General features: G+C 38.1%; 1 protein-coding gene across 1 annotated transcript; it reads right to left on the bottom strand.

The window, feature by feature from the left end:
• Window positions 1–439: 439 nt before the first annotated feature.
• LOC116264910 (disease resistance protein L6-like) lies at window positions 440–1,391 on the bottom strand. The gene is made up of 2 exons (XM_031645366.1): window positions 1,260–1,391; window positions 440–1,072 (listed from the first exon to the last, which is right to left on the bottom strand). The coding sequence occupies exons 1-2, from the start codon at window positions 1,371–1,373 to the stop codon at window positions 581–583; spliced, it is 606 nt and encodes a 201-aa protein (XP_031501226.1). The 5' UTR covers window positions 1,374–1,391; the 3' UTR covers window positions 440–580.
• Between the last annotated feature and the right edge of the window lie 17,019 nt (window positions 1,392–18,410).

The following is an 18,410-nucleotide window of genomic DNA, read 5'->3' as shown; positions in this document are numbered from 1 at the left end:
ATGTCAAGTTTGCCAACTTCGCTGATCTCTCCAACTTTATCTTTCTGTTTTTGTTCTATCTTCTTGTTCTTGCACATACATTTGGTGCAGAAAAGGACGACGACAGACAAAATGTTCAGGCCATTTAAACCCTAAACCCTGATAAGAGCACATCGGGGTGGTACCTTTTCAGGCGATGGATGTTGAAGGGTAGAACAGAAAACCATTCAGACGAGAAACGCAAGGAAAAACTGATGTCAAGGAGTCCTTGTCTCTCCTTGGATCACCACTCACCTCTCCTTGTCTTTCTCAACTTAGAAAAGATTCCACACACATGCAAATTCAAACCACTCACAAACAAGACCCTTTCTTTTGCTCTTTAATGGTGCCATTTGTGTGGGCAACGACATCTATTACAGCAGTTATGTGATCCCACTATCGGACCCTTAATATAGGCAGACTCAGAAAGTATGGTTTTAACATAAATGGTTGAGTTCATGGTTGAGTGTTTATCACAGTTCGATTCATATGCATGTTAGTTTTGGATAGGTTGAGGGCTCGATTTTCATGGGTGTTAGGTCTTCAAAAGCATATTTGGCTGTCAGTAGACCTCCGATTGAAAGTGGTGTATGACGTCCACCATTTTAGCTATCTCCTTCAGACACCATGTGGAATCCGCATAGTTTTTGGAGAAGATGGGCACAAATATCTTCGACTCCTCGATGCACTTGAACAGATCGTTGATTCTCGGTCCCTTTTCTAAGCGTTCACTGTCAATGAAGGTAGTTATGCCGCGACTTCTCAGTTCCTTGTGCAGATGGCTCGTAAAGCCTTTCCGAGTGTCTTCACCCCTAAAACTAATGACTACGTAGAAATTCATGCTGTCCTGCTCCGGTATCTTTGTTGATGGCCCTGCTTTGTTATCCACAGCCTTCCTCTGTGCAACTTCCTCCTTTTTTTCACTTCCACATTCAGATGGATGACCTTGTTTCACAGTGATTTTTCTTCCAATATAAACCAACGACATTACTGAAACCAACAACAAGAAAGCAAATGCAGCAAGTAGATCGGGCCTGCCACCAGTCACCTCCATCTGTAAATTAAGGCAGAAAACGAAACTCACGCGTAGATATATATCCGAAAAGATGAAAGTGATAATTAGCTAGAAAGGAAAAAGTGCAGGTAAAATTTCAAAGGGGAACTCCCAAGATTTGATGACAAGAGAATTCAACACTGAAGCAACCTACAGTTACGAACTCCGGTACAGAGAAGCTGCTAACCTGAAGATTCTGATGATTTGTGAAGGTGCCGTGTGAAGCCGTTGCTCTTCTCGCCTCCTTACTAACCTCCCGGAATTGGATCAAAACATTGAAACCATGAGAGCGCGCGTTCATTTCATCATCAGCCTGAAGACAAACTGTGCTATTTGATTTACGTCTTCCACTCACGTCAGATTTTCAAAGGATTTGGCTGCAGCTTCGATGGAAAATGACGTTTCCGCTCCACTTTCTTCTTTGACAAGTAGATCTCTTCAATTATGAAAAACCGTACCGGTAAGGGGCCAATGCGATTTATGTATCATCGAATGTGGGCTGAACATTGACCTTACTGACACCGAGTTAAACGATGGCTTGAAATGCAAGATGTTTTACCGGATGCCCACCAATATATTTCTTTTACAAAGATTAGTACTAAGATTAAGTTAGGGTTTTTCATGGTGTAAAGCTTGTTTTTTTGGTGTCTCTGGGTGTTGTCCCTATCGCGCTTTAACTTCCGCATTATTGACCCAGCACAAAAAGTTGACATTCTAATAATTCAAAACAAAAACTAGTGGCCTGCAAGTTTCTGCTTGGTCCCATTACACCAACCTAATTGAAGATAATATTAGGTGAACCCTTCGCTGCCATGCCAATAACTAGATTCGATAAAGGGCTCTAAATTCGACATATTTTGCATTTTTTTACCACTTTAAGGGGTAAATAAATGTTATAAATTATTAAGATCCCATCTGATTCCAAATATTACATGCGCTAATAAGCTAATAAAGATAACTAAATAAGTCACCATATATGTATCAATTTTACCAAATTTTACAGATCTCGCCCCCATTAGATATGGATTCAATTTCAATATTTCAAGTCTGAATCCAAATATCTGATTAATGAATACCACATTATTTAGATATAGTTAACAATGGATCTGAGCTGTGTTCGAACTAGTCACGGGTGCCCTCGACAAGTTCTGTAAGCTCACGATTTCTCTTTCCTTTCTTTAAAAATTGAAACGTTAATTTGGGGAGGAATTATAAATAGTAGATTAAATGATGGTTAAGAATATTGAGAAACGGTCAAGTTTATCATGAAGGGGACAAATTATGGAAAGAAATGAAAAGGTTACTAACTGAAAACATTAAAAGAGATTGGAAGGAAAACTGAAAGATCGAATTGGTACCCTTTAAGTTCTTAAAAATTGCCAAAAGGGGGTTTTTATTAAATTAGTTTGAAATTTTGGTGGAAAAGCGAAATATTATGCTTAATGCTCCTTGATGCCCTTAGTTTGTTTAAAATGTAAATCTCTTGTTTCTATGTGATGATCACAATATTATTATTTCTGTACGTGATATGTTGTGTATTCATGCATGTCTATTCGACTTTGCTTTGTTGTCATTGAATTAAGTTGAAAATGGCTTATTGCTTCTGTTTGGGAAACCGAGCCTGAAGGAGGTTTCTGTGAGAGGTAATAGACGATGTCTAGTGATGATAAACCCTCACATTCGAATTTCGAAGGCGAAACGCGGACTGTGTATGCATTGGTATATGCGAGTACAAGTTTGTGTTTTTGCCCAGTGTTTGGTTTTGTTTCGGGAGGTAGTGGTGCACGTGAGGTCACTGTTGTCGCACACTCCTCTGTCTGCACTAGAGGGCCTACAGGGTATTGGGCGGCACAAGGGCTCAAGATTTTGTTCTGTTTCTGTTGGAGAGCAATGCGTCTCCTGGTCCCTCACCCTGGGTGCGTAGAGGGGTCGGTCTACCACTTCGGGTAACCCCGGAGCCTGCTGCTGCAGCGGCGATCTGGGATGTCTCAGGAGCCTTCACTGCATGTTACCCTCGATCTGTTGGATCGTCTGGTGAAGATGTTCTGTTTTGCCTGTGAGTTGTGCCCACGGGGTTTTCTGTTGTTGCTCGGCACGATGACCATACCCATTGTAATGATAGGCCATGGTTGGAAGTCTACGAATATTTGGAGGTTGTGCACACCTCGTTTTTGATAATATGACGTAACTCTGATAGGTGTTAAGAATTGGAGTCTTATGGTTGTGGTTCATAAGGCCCTTATATGAATGTGTTTTACAAAATCAAATATTATTTTGTTGGGTCATGTTCCATTCATGGTTGGATTTTTCTATATACTCAGAGGAATTCTGACCCTTCTTTTTATTTCTACAGGTAGTTCTTGATAGATTATGGCTCATGGAATGACGACTTCAGTCTTGTGATGGACGGACATTGGCAGTCTGTACGTCGGTTTTGAGCTTTGTGTTTATTGTTGTTTGGGTCCAAGTGTTTTACTTTTGAAATAAACCAATGTGTTTGATTTGTTTAAGTTTTAGCATGACTCAATGTTGTTTCCGCTATTATAAAAATAAAAAAAAATTGGTGTCAAAAATTAGGTCGTGACAACTTTGGTATCAGAGCACAGTGTCTAGAGTCCATGTCCAATGTCAATGTCGATCACAAGCAAAGGAAAGGTCATCCGAGCATATTAAAGAAGGGAGTTTTTGATTTATTGTGAATATTGAGTTTTAAAGTTTTATAGTAGTCTTAACGGATTGCTTTACTGTCACGACCCAATTTTTTGACACTAATTTTTTTTTCATTTTTATACTAGCGGAAACAACATTGAGTCATGACCAAAACATAAAGAAATCAGACACTCTTTTATTTCAATAATAAAATACTTGGACCCAAACAAAATAACCACAAATCCCCAAAACCAACGCAGTGTCAATAATGCCAATGCCCGTCCATCACAAGACTGAGGTCGTCCTTCCATGAGCCATAATCTATCAAGAACCACCAGTAGAGATAGAAAGAATGGTCAGAATTCCTCTGAGTATGGAAAAATCCATCTATGAATGGAACATGGCCCAACAAAATAATTTTTGATTTTTGTAAAACAAATTCATATAAGGGCCTTATGAACCACAACCATAAGACTCCAAATCTTAACACATATTGCAGTACGTCATATGATAAAAAACAAAACGATGTGTGCACAACCTCCAAAATTTCGTAGGCTTTCAACCGTGGTTCTTTGACAATGTCATGGTCATCGTGCCGAGCAACAACAGAAATCCCCGTGGGCACTGACGGGTAGAACAGAACATCTCTTCACCAGGCGATCCAACAGTTCGAGGGTAACCTGCAGTGAAGCCTCTTGAGATATCCCAGATCACCACTGCAGCAGCATGGTCCCATTAGAAACCCGGGGTGAGGAACCAGGAGATGTCTGGTTCTCCTACAACAGCAGCAAAATCTCGGGCCCTTGTGCCACCCAAAACCCTGTGGGCCCTCCAGTACAGCCAGAGGAGTGTGCGACAATAATGGGCTCACGCGCGCCACTACCTCTCGTGACAAAACCAAACACTGGGCAAAACACAAGCTCACACTCGCATAAACCATTGCATACAGTCTACGTTTCGCCTTCGAATTTCAAAAGTGAGGGTTTCTCATCGTTAGAGATCTTCTATTACCTCTCACGAAATGCCCCCTTAGGCTCGGTTTCCCAGACAACAGAAATAAACCATTTCATAACTTGATTTAATGGCAACAAAACAAAGTCGAGTAAACATACAACAATACATAGTATCTCACGTTCAGAAATTCAAAGAATCATATTGTAATCATTAATTAAAAACAAGAGATCTTAGAACCTTTTTTTTTCTGAAATTATACACAAAACAAAGGGCATAAAAAAAAAGCAAATACAACATAATATTTCGCTTTTCACCGAAATTGCAAACAATTTAATAAAAATCGTCTTTTTGCAACTCTTAAGAAGTTAGAGGATACTAATACGCTATTTCGTATGAAATATCCGGCTCATGTTGAAAATAACTTTCACAAGCCTCTTTTTGCAAAAGTTTTTAACAAAAATGTTGCGGCAGGAAAGTGTAAAGATTATAACAGCTTTTTCCAAGATTTCACTAATAAGGAGGACTAATTTCAAAAATTTCAAAATTTGCTATAAAATCGATTGAACCCTCGATTTCCCTTCATTTCTCGCCCAATTTTCTCTCTCCTCTCAAGGGCGCCTCCTTCTTCTTCTCGTTCGACCAACGGTGGATGTTCCACCGGCGCACCACTACTCCTATCGTCTTCAAATGGAAATGAACCCGGGAGAGAGAGTTGTCTTCCTCTCAAGCCGTCTTCAGCGTGCAGCAGAAAAAGCAAAAAAGTCTCGACAAATCCCTGCTCATCTAGTCGACAGGGAGAAGGAAGGTCCAGCGGCAGCGGCAATCACCGCCAACCAGCCCAGAGAGCAAAAGGGGCAGCGCAACTCTCGACTCGTCGTTGGATTCCATCAATGCAGGGAAATTGCAAGGAGGTTCCGCTGGAAGCCGTGGTGGAACGGTCGGGAATGACCGGTCTCTCCCTTCATTCCCCTCTCATGAAGCTCTCCCTCAACAGAATGGTTGTAGAAAAAGTGGACATTTCTATCGACATCCACGACAGAAGCAAGGAGGTCAGGGCTTCCTCCTTCACGAGAGGGGATTATAGAACAAGATTCTGTCTCACCCTCTTGGTATTAATCGTACCCCCTCCATGTTTTTTTTTTTTTTGATGATGTATCAGGTTCTGGTGTCGTGAGTGGTCTTGGTTCCTCACGGATGGAATAAAAGCACACACAATCATGATACAAAAATCCAAGTATTTCAAACATAACTAGAACGGACAGGCCATACATTATATGTCTCAATCTAGCATGCTTTATCTCTAGAATCTCATGCTTGGATTCATTTCTAGGCGTATGCATACATAGATTTACATGTTATACAAGGCTTCATGCTACAATCATGGCTGAAAATCCCCATACCTGTTAATCGAGATTGATTTCTAGCAGCAACCCCTTTCCTTGATCTCAACTGTAAGAGAGCAAACGTGAGGATTTCTCCTCCTCTTTCTCCCTCTTTCTCTTGAATTTCCTGCTACTGGACCCTCTCCTCAATGGCTGTAGTAAAAGGAATGGTCATTTTCTGTAGAATGAGGTTAAATAAACCCTCTACAAGGCATCCCTCATTGCCATACGAATTTCTTTCAGTATGATTTTTCAGTTTCCTTTCCCTCTTTGATTTATTTTTCTCAGTTACTAACTCCCTCCTTTCTTTCCATAACTCTTTCCATTAACAGTTTTAAAATAATAAGGAAAGAGAGAAATAATGGGCCTTACATCCTTCCCTTCTAAAAAGAAATTTCGTCCTCGAAATTTGAGCGTACCTTATTGAAACAATTGGGGATAACTCTTTCTCGTGTCCTCCTCTGGCTCCCACGTGCATTCTTTGATTCCATGGTGTTGCCACTCCACTTGAACTAGTGGGATTGTCTTCTTTCGCAACACATGTTCCTTTCGGTCTATAATCCGAAGTGGCTTTTCTTCTGTTGCCATGTCTTCTTGCAAATCAACTTCTTCGTAGTCTATCACATGCGAAAGATCAGGTACATATTTCCTTAGCATTGACACATGAAAAACTAGATGAACATGGCTATACTACGGTGGAAGTGCAATTCGATATGCAACATCTCCCACTTTCTCCAGAATCTCGAATGGACCAATGTATCTTGGACTCAATTTTCCTTTCTTTTCGAATCGAAAAACACTCTTGGTGGGTGTTATCTTAACGAAAACATGGTCTCCTACTTCAAAAGCTAGCTCTCTTCGTCGTTGGTCTGCATAACTCTTTTGTCGACTCTGAGCAGCCAAAAGTTTCTTTCTAATCATGTTGACCTGATCAGTGTAATGTTGGATCACCAAAGGATCCTCAATCTTGTTGTCTCCTATCTCGGTCCAACATGATGGTGATCTGCAAGGTCGGCCATAGAGAGCTTCAAATGGAGCCATTCCAATGCTAGAATGATAACTATTGTTGTAGGCAAATTCGACCAATTTTACATGTTTATCCCATTCACCCTTCCATTGCAAAACACAAGCTCTTAACATATCTTCAAGGGTTTGGATTGTTTGCTCAGACTGTCCATCTGTCTGCGGATGAAATGCTGTACTCAGTTTCAATTTTGTTCCCAATGCTTCCTATAACCTTTTCAAGAACTTGGATGTAAATCTTGGATCTCTGTCAGAGATGATTGATTTAGGGATGCCATGCAGTCTCACAATTTTGTCAACATACAAATCAGCTAGACTTTCATGTGATTGCGAAATCTTGATAGGAAGGAAATGTGCAGATTTAGTTAGACGATCCACCACTACCCAAATAGCATCGTGTTGTCGAGTACGTGGTAACCCCACTATGAAATCCATGGTGATGCCTTCCCATTTCCATTGAAGAATCTCTATCTGTTGCATTATGCCACCTGGTTTCTGATGTTCCACTTTAACCTGTTGACAACCAAGCATCGTGAGACGAACTCAGCAATCTCTTTCTTCATTTTTGGCCACCAAAAGTTTATTCTTAAATTTTGATACATCTTGGTGTTTCCTGGGATCATTCGGAACCCACAATCTACCGTTGAACCATATAGATCCATCATCATCTTCAGAATAAGGAGTTTTTTTCCTCTTGTGACACTCAAGTTTCAATTTCGCATATTCAGGGCTCTGTTTTTCTTTCTCAATAATTTCATCATGAAAACTATCTCTAATTATTCCAGCACACTTCACCTTTTCATCATCATCTGGCAACATATGCCATTGTTCAAAGTCTTCTACCAACTTCCATGTCTGCGTTAACAGTCCAGCAGCTTTAGCAGACGCCTTTATGCTAAGTGCATCAGCTACCACATTAGCCTTTCCTAGATGATATTTTATTTCAAAGTCGTAATCTTTGAAATATTCCAGCCATCTTCTCTGTCTTAGATTCAATTCCTTCTGCGAGAACAAATATTTGAGCGATTTGTGGTCTGAAAATACTTTAAATTACACACCATAGAGGTAATGCCTCCATATTTTCAGCGCAAATACCACAGCTCCTAATTCCAGATCATGTGTTGGATAGTTCTTCTCGTGTTGTTTCAGTTGTTTAGAGGCATATGCTATAACATTGTCGTTTTGCATAAGCACCGCTCCATAACCTGTCCCTGAAGCATCGGTATATACCACAAATCCTTTCCTCCCATTTGGCAGCATTAGATTTGAGGCACTAGTCAAACTATCTTTCAACATCTGAAAACTCTTCTGACAGTCCTTTGTCCATGTAAATTTCGCTCCCTTCCGTAGCAGTTTAGTCATAGGGGTTTCAATATTCGAGAAATCCTTAATGAACTTCCTGTAGTAACCTGCCAAACCAAGAAAACTTCTGATTTCGGTCACATTAGTTGGCGCATTCCATTGTTGTATAGCTTCTACCTTGGCCGGATCAACTGTCACTCCCTCCTTAGAGATTACGTGTCCCAAGAAATTCACTTTGTCTAGCCAAAATTCACACTTGGAATACTTGGCATACAGTTGAATTTGTCTCAATATTTTCATCACTATCTCGAGATGTACTGCATACATTGCTTCATACTCTGAGTACACAAGCACATCGTCAATAAACACTATAACGAACCGGTCTATGTACTCATGAAATATCTGATTCATGAGATCCATAAAAGCTGTTGGGGCATTTGTGAGTCTGAAAGTCATCACTCAAAACTCATAATGCCCATAACATGTGCGAAATGCTGTTTTGGGAATATCTTCTTCCTCAATTCGCAATTGATGGTATCCCGACCTCAAATGTATATTAGAAAACACATTTGCTTCATTTAATTGATTGAATAAATCTTCGATTCTAGGCAATGGATATCTGTTTTTGATCGTAACCTGATTCAACATCTGATAGTCAATACATAACCGCATTGACCCATCTTTCTTCTTCACAAAGAGGACCGGTGCTCCCCAAGGTGACACACTCGGACAGATGAATCCCTTGCTGGCTAAATCTTGTATCTGCTTCTTTAATTCTTCCAGTTCTGCTGGTGCCGTTCTATATGGAGCCTTGGAAATATGTGCAGTTCCTGGTATCAACTAGATGCCAAATTCCACCTCTCGTACAGGAGAGAATCTAGGTAAATCTTCAGGGAACATGTCTGCAAAGTTCTTCATCGTACGCACTTCACTAATGGGTTTTAATTTTTGCTCGATCGCGTCCATGCTGACCAAATATGCAGTGCACCCATTTTCCATGTATTTCCTTGCCTTAACTGCTGAGACAACCAACTTTCTTTGATCTTGTGGCATTTTTACCCCAAATTCAATCCTTTGACCATTTTCCAACTGAATCTTCAGCTTCTTCCTTCTGCAATCTATCGTCGCATAATGATGGTATAACGAATCCATTCCTAGGATTACATCATATCCCATCATATTTATTATCACGAGCTGTGCTGGTAATAAATGTCCATGTATTTCTACGTTCACTTTTTCTAAATATGTTTGGCATGTGTCATTGTTTCCCATGGGTGTAGCAACTAATAGTTCATAAGGCATATTCTTCCTTTCTAACTTTAAAAGTTCAACAAATCTCTTAGAAACAAAAGAATGCAATGCACCATAGTCAAATAAAATATGAGCCAAATGAGATTGTACAAGAAGGGTACCTTCAATCAGGTCGGTGGATCTCAGATTTTCAATCGTGGTCGCCTAGACTCTCCCAAGCACTTTCTTTTCTACTGGCCGATTGGCTTCATCACGCTTCTGTTCAGCCTCTTTTTTCTTTGGACACTCACAGATAAAATGAACTTTCATTCCACAGTGAAGACATACCCAATATCCCGGTAACATGGTTTGTCGGGGTGTTGGCGATGACATTTGGGACATTCCTCGTCCCGCTTGTATGATGATGGCCGTTGTCTCTTAAATCTATCCCCCTGGTTCACCTTGTCACTGCGTCTTCTCTTGAACATGTTTGGCTTCGTCCTAGACCGCAGAAATTCACTGCTCCTATCTGTCCCTTGCATCTGGTTCCAGTCTTCTTCGAAACATGTAGCCATGTCAATTGCGTCATCTAGATCTCTTGGACGACTACTCATTACTTGGCTTCGTAACCCGTCTTTAAGTCCTCAAATGAACTTATTCGCTCTATCTGTGTCAGCAGTGTATAAATGGGGGCAGTATTTTTCTAAGTGTCTGAATTTAACGACGTATTCATGTAGACTCATACTTCTCTGTTGAAGCTCCAAGAATTCCTGCATGCGTTTCTCTCGTGTGAAGGCTGGGATATAGGCATGTGTGAATGCTTCCTTGAATTCTCCCCACGTCGCTTCGTGATTTGCAAATTTCACTTTACGTTAGGTCTGCCACCATTCCTCAGCATTGCATTTTAGCATAAAGGTGTCATACTGAATCTTCTTGTTGTCAGACACTTCCAGGGTGGTAAAGATCTTCTCGGTTTCTTTGAGTCACTCTTCTGCATCGTCAGAGTGCCTTTCCCATGAAACTTCAGAGGATGCAAGCTCATAAACTGTTAGTGAGTCGTGCCCCTTGCCTTACCATTCATTGTCTCGTGCGTATCAGTACTGGTCCCTCCAAAAGGAGCACTCTGTGTCAGGCCATGCATCAACCCCGTAATCATATGCAAAGTGTTCATAATGAACGTTTGATGTTGTTGGATGTTTCCCATAGGCGTCCTAGGTCTAGTAGGATGACTTTCGAAGGTTCAGCTCCTGGTGTTAAGAGGAGTTCTCTTCCACTAACACTCCCTCCTCTAGTGCGTGCCATTGAAACTACACCGTACAGAGGAAAACAAAAATGAATACGTAAAGCAATTCATTAGAACTACCACAAAACTAACTCAATATTCACAACGATATCAAAAACACCCTTCTTTAACAGGCTTGGATGACCTTCCTCTGCTTGTGATCAACATTGGCATTGGACATTGACTCTAGACACTGCTCTGATACCAAAGTTGTCACGACTCAATTTTTGACACCAAATTTTTTTCATTTCTATAATAGCAGAAGCAACATTGAGTCATGACCAAAGCTTAAACAAATCAAACACATTGGTTTATTTCAACAATAAAAATACTTGGATCCAAACAAAAATAACCACAAATCCCTACAATCGACGCAGTGTCCAGAATGCCAATACTCGTGCATCACTAGATTAAGGTCGTCCCTCCATGAGCCATAATCTATCTGGGATTACCTATAAAGATCTATGTCACCTCAGTGCGGGGTGCCGGTGCCGGTGCCGGCGCCGGTGCGGCACATCTCAAAAAATTTATGTGCGGCGATGCGGTGAGGGTATTTTATTTTTTTTAGTATATAATAATATAAACCACAAAATTATTAAATAACAAGATCAAAATTGCAATTTGCTAATCATGATATCATTATCAATCATCAATTCAACATTCAACAAGAAATATATATCATCATTTCAACATTCAACAACAAATGTACTCTAGTTTTGAGTTCACAAAACACATAGTTCATACAGTCATCAATACATATTCTTCATCATCAAACGCCTTCATAGTTCATACATCAATACATATAAGATATTACATCATCATTCATAAACAAGAGTTACGTTCCTCTTCCACTTCCACTTCCAACAATATTTTGATTTTGTTGAATGCTTGGAACGATATCATCATCATCAAATGCCTCAGAAGGAATAACAGGATCAGAAAAATCCATGTTAGCAACATATAAGTTGTGTTCTCCATCGAAATCAAATTCATCTGGATTTACATCCCAATATTGTGATGATCCACATATGCATTTATTAAAGATGAAAATTAAACAATTAAAAATATGCACCACAAAAATATAAAAAACTAATACAACATAACAAATTGAGCAAAACAAAACAACCTAATAAAGAAATACCTATATTCATTTTCTTTTCTTGAAAAAAGATGCAAATTGGAATGCACATAAACCAAGTCCTCTACACGTTGGCTAGTGAGCTTGTTCATTTTAATGTTGTGTATATGACCATATATGCTCCAATTTCTTTCACAACACGATGATGTAACAGGTTGTGATAGTAACCTCAAAGCAAGTTTATGAAACACGGGCATTTCTGATCCATAGGATGCCCACCTATCAAAAGGACTCATGTGATCATCTTCTCTTGTTTGTGCTGCACCTTCTGAATTACAATATCCTAAAGAAAACTTGTATATTCACACATAGCTTGTGTTTTGATATAAGAATCTATAAAAAGTTTGTCCATACATGACATTCTTTGAGTGTTTAACTCAACATCTAGATGTGGAGTAACACATCCAGGAGCTCCTTCAATCCATTTTTTGGTGTAATATTTGGGATTTAAAGAATGAGCCATGCAATGTAAGGGAGTATTGCTTTTATCTCATCTTTCAACTAATATTGTACTTATACAATCAAAGAACTCTGAATTATCAAGTATAATGTCTTTTTTTTTCTTTCTTAAAAACTATACACTGAATTTCTTCAATCATATTTTCCCACATTGCTTAAACTTGATGAAGCATATGCTCATTTTTATCAACAACTCTCAACATGCACCAAATTGATTCTGTAAAATCCAAAAAATATGTAATTTTATCCCACCATTTATATTCAACAATAAGGTTTTTAATACTTTGAGCTTTAGCCTCATCTTCCACCCGATAAAAGCTCCACTCTTTACTAAACACCATTTGAATAAGTGCATCTCACACTCTTTGAATTCTTTTAACATGACAATTATTGAAGCAAATCGTGTCTCTGCAACCTTTAACAATCTCAAATCAAAATAACTACTAAAAAGAGACAATGCATGTTGGTGATTAATGATGAAATTTCTAATATTTCTTGCATCCTTTTCAATCTATTGAATCCATGAGAATAGCTCATGTCCCTTAGGATCTACATCTTCACTTGGAGGATTGCATATGTCCTTCAGTGCTAAATTCAAAGTATGTGCAACACATGGAGTCCAAAAAATATGTGAAAAATCATACCTCAAACTAAGTCCAGCACTTTTGCATACAGCAGCATTGTCTGTAATGAGATGCACCACTTTATCAAGACCAGCCTCCTCGATGGCTTCTACAAATAATTGCTTCAAATATCCTACATCTTTATATTCTCCAGACACATCAACTGCCTTCAAAAATATTGGTTCATCACGTGCAATGACAATGAAATCAATTAGTGGACGTCTTTGAATATCTGTCCACCCATCAGAAACAATTGATACCCCAGTCGTGTTCCATTTAAACTTTTTTCTTTCTAAACTTTGCTCAACCTCATTTTTTTCATTATGAAGAAGTGATGTGCGTAACCTTTCTGACCGGGAGGTTGATATCCTGATAATTTGCTATTTGCAAGCATAGTACAAGCCTTCTTCCAATATGGATTTCTACGTACATTGAAAGGAATGCAACTAGAATAGAAAAACTTAGCAATCACTTATCTATTTCTGCCCTTCCGCAAGAATCAAAACATGTCTCTATAGTCTTTCTTTTCCTATCAGAACTTTTAAGATTTGTCACAATAATACTTGTTTTCTTCTTGTTGTGTATTTCATCAGCACGATCTTGCAGCCTCTTGAACTGTGTAGAATTTTTTTTACATCCTCGAATTCCATGACCTGACAACTTCAACAAATGTGCCTTAATTCTTGTGTAAGATCCTACAAATGTATCTTTACAATGTTTGCATACGAAATGCACATTTCCACCGCCACTGCCCACATCTTTAGTGACCGCTTTCATTTCTTTCCATAGTGGTTTTTTTCGAGATGCAAGTGCTTCACTAGGTAGTGTAGAAGGCTTTGAAACATCACGTTCATCCACATCCACACTACATAAAGAGCCTATTGCAGAAGAATCTGAAACAACTTCTTTTCCTTTCGTTCTGTTTGCCATCTTTTATGGTTTTACCTTCAAAGTTCAAAATAAAAAATTTCAAATATAACAAATTTAAGAATAGATAGCAGTAGGAAGTCACTTATCATCGACAAAGGGAAAAGCAAGTTCAACAACTAACAGATGTAGTTTGTTCACTAATTAACCGTAGTTTATGATGTCTCTCAGCCACCAATTTAGTGTAAATCAGTCATTCAATTCATTCAAATTCATACAATAAACACATTTTTCAAAGGGCAGACAACAAATATATGATTAACTGTTCGCACCCCTCTCCTTTTTCAAGGAAGTCGAAATGCGAGTCAGCAAAATTCTTTTAAAATTTGGGTTTTGAGAAAATTTTCAAGAGAAAGGGATCTGCCCATCAGTACGAGGTCCAACCGTTCCTGCCGCCTTTAACAGGGGTAATTAGACCAAGGACTAAGGATCATTTGGATCATATACGAGTTATTGATGCAAATCCTATATGCTTATGCATTGAGGTTTTGGATTCAAGAACCGAAATTCATTTTTTGAATAAATGAATTTGAATATTGGGGGGGTTTCAAGTTGGTTTAAAAATCTTTGTTTTGGTGTTATTTGAAACACATAATTCCTCAGGATTTTGAAGATTTGAAATTGAGTTCTTTGTTGTGAACTCTAGATGATGATGATCATCTTATGATCAAAATTGATTTTGAACTCTTCTTTTGTCAAATCATGTGATTTGTAGAATTCATTCTTTTGAAAGAACATAGGTTCCAAATTGTTAGAAAACATGTTGTTTTTCAAACACACGTTGGCCAAGATTAAGAATGCATTGCTTGTGTTTTCTTTTGAAGTTAAGTGAGGTTTATAAATTCTCGTTGCAATATGACTTGGTCACTTTTTGCAACTCAAATTTGAATCACTTAATGTCTTGAGAATGTGCATGTGGTGCTATTGATTTTGAGTGAAGGTGAATGCATGAAACGGGAAGGGAAACTATATGGAGCATTCATTCTTCTCTCTCTCATAATCCCTCAAGTTCCATTCATATGAAACATACATTCTTTCCTCTCTCATAATCTCTCAAAGTCCATATTGCACATCATACAATCTATGGATGAGGATTGATTAAAATGTAGGACTTTCTCTATATGTACTCATTATATGATTAAGCACATGAATTAGAGATGTAGTTCATAAGCTTGAGGCTTGACATAAAATTATCAAAATGATGAAAATATATAAGTGATGCCAAGTTTAAACTTTGAAATGGATGGGAGACGTGGATGACATCCACTTTCGTTTCAAAATAGCTAAAAATCAGACCTTGTGTTGATTTAAATAGCTGAAAATTGTGGACATTGATTCCAATAAATATCTTGTTTCTTAAATGGAAATGACAAGTCTTTCAAATAGATTCAAATTCCAGATTTGGTAATAATGAAATCGTCAACCCCTTTGGATGATTCTAGGATAGTTGGTATTTCAAATATGTAAATTTTGATATTCTTAAACCAATTTCTGTGAAACATGGTCTGATTTCAACAACATACATACATCTTATGTATGGGTTTGCTGAAATTAAGTAAAAATGAAATGAAAATGATTCATAGCCTTGCACTAGAAAAATCAATAAAAATAGCCCATTTCCTTAAAAACCGGTTTGGAAACATGTTCCAACCTTATTTTAAGAGAAGAATGTAATTTTTGACAAGAAATCGGATACATATATGTATATATATAACAATGTATACATATACGTACCTTACTTTTCAAAATGAAATTTTATCAAGGAACCGCATGATTCATGAATCATGATGATTCATTTTCATGTAGGAAGATTGAAAACTTGTTTCACATCTCCCCTACTACCCTTGATTAATTAAATTGAAAGACATGAATCAAAATGAATGTGAATAAGAAAGAAAATAAAACAATGCTCAAGCTTATTCGTCCATCATTTTGCCATGCAAGGGTGGATCACATTCATAAGAACGTATCCATCCCTTATAGGCATTTTCATCATACATGATGCAGCAAAATCACTCTCTCACCGTGGGATTCTCTCATGGTAGGGAGTTCAAAATGGTATGAAGTTGATTCCTTTGAAAGGGACGTGGCCATGGGGCCTATTTCAAAATTTGATATGTGAGTTTATATTTAAGAAAAACTGACGTATGCATGCATTATGCATTAACATGTACATTGAAGTGTAGGTTTCCCTTAGCTGGACATCATTCCCAGCCATAGCAAATGAAAATAAACCCTCCCACGAATTGCTGGAATTAAAATAAATCAACAATAAGCTAAAGTAGAAGAGAAGTGAGTTAAAATCACCTACCTTGCGGTCGGTTTTGATGCTTGTCCTTCGTCTTCACTTGTTTTCTAAATCGAGCAATCCTAAACAAGAACCCAACCATGGATTCAAGCTTAGCAAAGCTAAAATAAGAAATAGCTTGCTTGCTGGAATTTGGATTGGAGAATGAGAGAGCTTCTCTCCACGAAAATCCTAAGTAAGGGTTCACTTAAGCACCCTAACTTAGCAAACTCGATAGAGAGAATGAAGAAGAAAATGAGAGAAAGGGGAGAAGAAAGCTTGGACGAATCTTCTTGCTCCTCCTTGGCTTATCTCTCCAAGCTCCTTGGCTGCAACACTTGATGGAATACTCCCAAAAATTTATCCTCCCCCTTGGTGGCCAAAGGGAGGTTTATATAGAGGAGGAGGTGGGTTCAACCACCTTCTTAACTCACCTTGGGAATTTGCTTAAGACCTTGGGGACTTGTAAAATGAGTTAAATAGGCTTTAAAGGCTCTAATTGACCATTTCTCAGCCCATTTCCACGAGCTAGGTGGGCTGGGCTACGTTTGGTCAACATGGGTTCAGACCTAGGTGACCATCTTGACCAAAATTTTGGACGAAAATGCCCTTGCACAGGGTTTTGCCCTTATTTTATACTATTTATTTATTTTTTATTTGAAATCAAGCTTGTAAGGTTAAAACCTAGTTACTAAGCTCCAAATGCCATTGAATTATGATAATTCAATTTAAATTTTAATAAAATTCAAAAATTTTATCAAATTTGGTTTGAAAAGGGTATTTTCGTCCAAAACTTGATTGAAAATGGATTTCAACTGAATCAAACTTTCACTTGAGAAATTCAATTTAAATTTGGTATTTGATTCATGCATTTGACAAATTCAAATGTTTATTTGCCTTTAATAAACCAATTTAGGCTTTTTAATCTCAATTTGACCGCAGAAGGGCAAAATTGATCAATTTCGACCAATTAACCAAAGTCAAAGCTCATTTACGAGTAGTTTGACTTTGTTTGAGGTAATTTGATAAATTTGGGTCAAGAAAGCTCTTAATTGAGCTAAATTGTACTTTGACTGAGTTTAGTCAAAGTGGGTTTGGTTCAGTCAAAGTCTATTTTCGTCCATTAATTTGATCATGAGACATACTTACGTTTTGACTTTGTTGAGTCCGTGCTGACCGAACCTAGCTGGAATTGGCACCACATTTGGGTGCACCCGGGTCAAACCAACTTGGATTAAGTAGGTTAGGTGAGTTTGACCAGTCTAATAATTGCTTCCTTGAAAATGATTTTTTTCTTTAAGGAGGACCTGGTTAAAGAAGAGAGAGAGACATAAATGTCTCTCTTTTCCTAGGTTTCTCTTTTATTTCTTCTTGAAAATGACTTTTCTTCAATTAATTTGAGAGAAAATATTTATTTATTTATTTTTATTTTTTTTAAATAAAGGGGGGGTGGCCCCTGGGGGCTCTTGACCATACGGGCTAAGTGGGGCTCACACGTGGGTCCCACGTAGCAATCCAGACTGACTTAGATCCAATTTTTTGGATTTGAGTCAAAATTTGAATTTTGCAATTGAATTTGGATTCCAAATGACATTTGCAATTGGATTTGGGCTCGTAATCCTGCATTGGGATTCGTGTCTTGGGTTAAATTCACGATTTGAATCTAATAGTTCTTTAGATTCGAAATTGGCTTTGAAATTGCAAATTTTCACAAATCTTTTGTGAAATTTTCACATTGCTTCAATTTTGATGTGGAAAAATTTGGGGTGTTAACATTAACATAGAGAAGGTTAAGTCATACAACTCACTAAATGACCACACTGAATCAAAAGTTAAAAGGGAAAAAATGATTAACCATGACAAAGCAAATAAAATCGACATCCACCTTAAGAATCATAATGCACAAATGTTCAAATAGCTAATCATTCCAGAGCAGTTTATAGAATACATATCCTTAGATATAAAATCATACAATATGGAAGAAGTAGATGATCATTAATTTGAAGATTGATGATCTGAAAAGGCAATTGCATGTGGTCACCAAAAACCAAAGTTTTAAGTAACTAACCAAAAGTGTGGCAT

This window comes from Nymphaea colorata, chromosome 11 (assembly GCF_008831285.2).
Source record: "Nymphaea colorata isolate Beijing-Zhang1983 chromosome 11, ASM883128v2, whole genome shotgun sequence".
Classification (NCBI taxonomy): domain Eukaryota; kingdom Viridiplantae; phylum Streptophyta; class Magnoliopsida; order Nymphaeales; family Nymphaeaceae; genus Nymphaea; species Nymphaea colorata.
The sequence above is the reverse complement of the archived record's forward strand: the minus strand, read 5'-3'. Positions and strand labels throughout refer to the sequence as shown.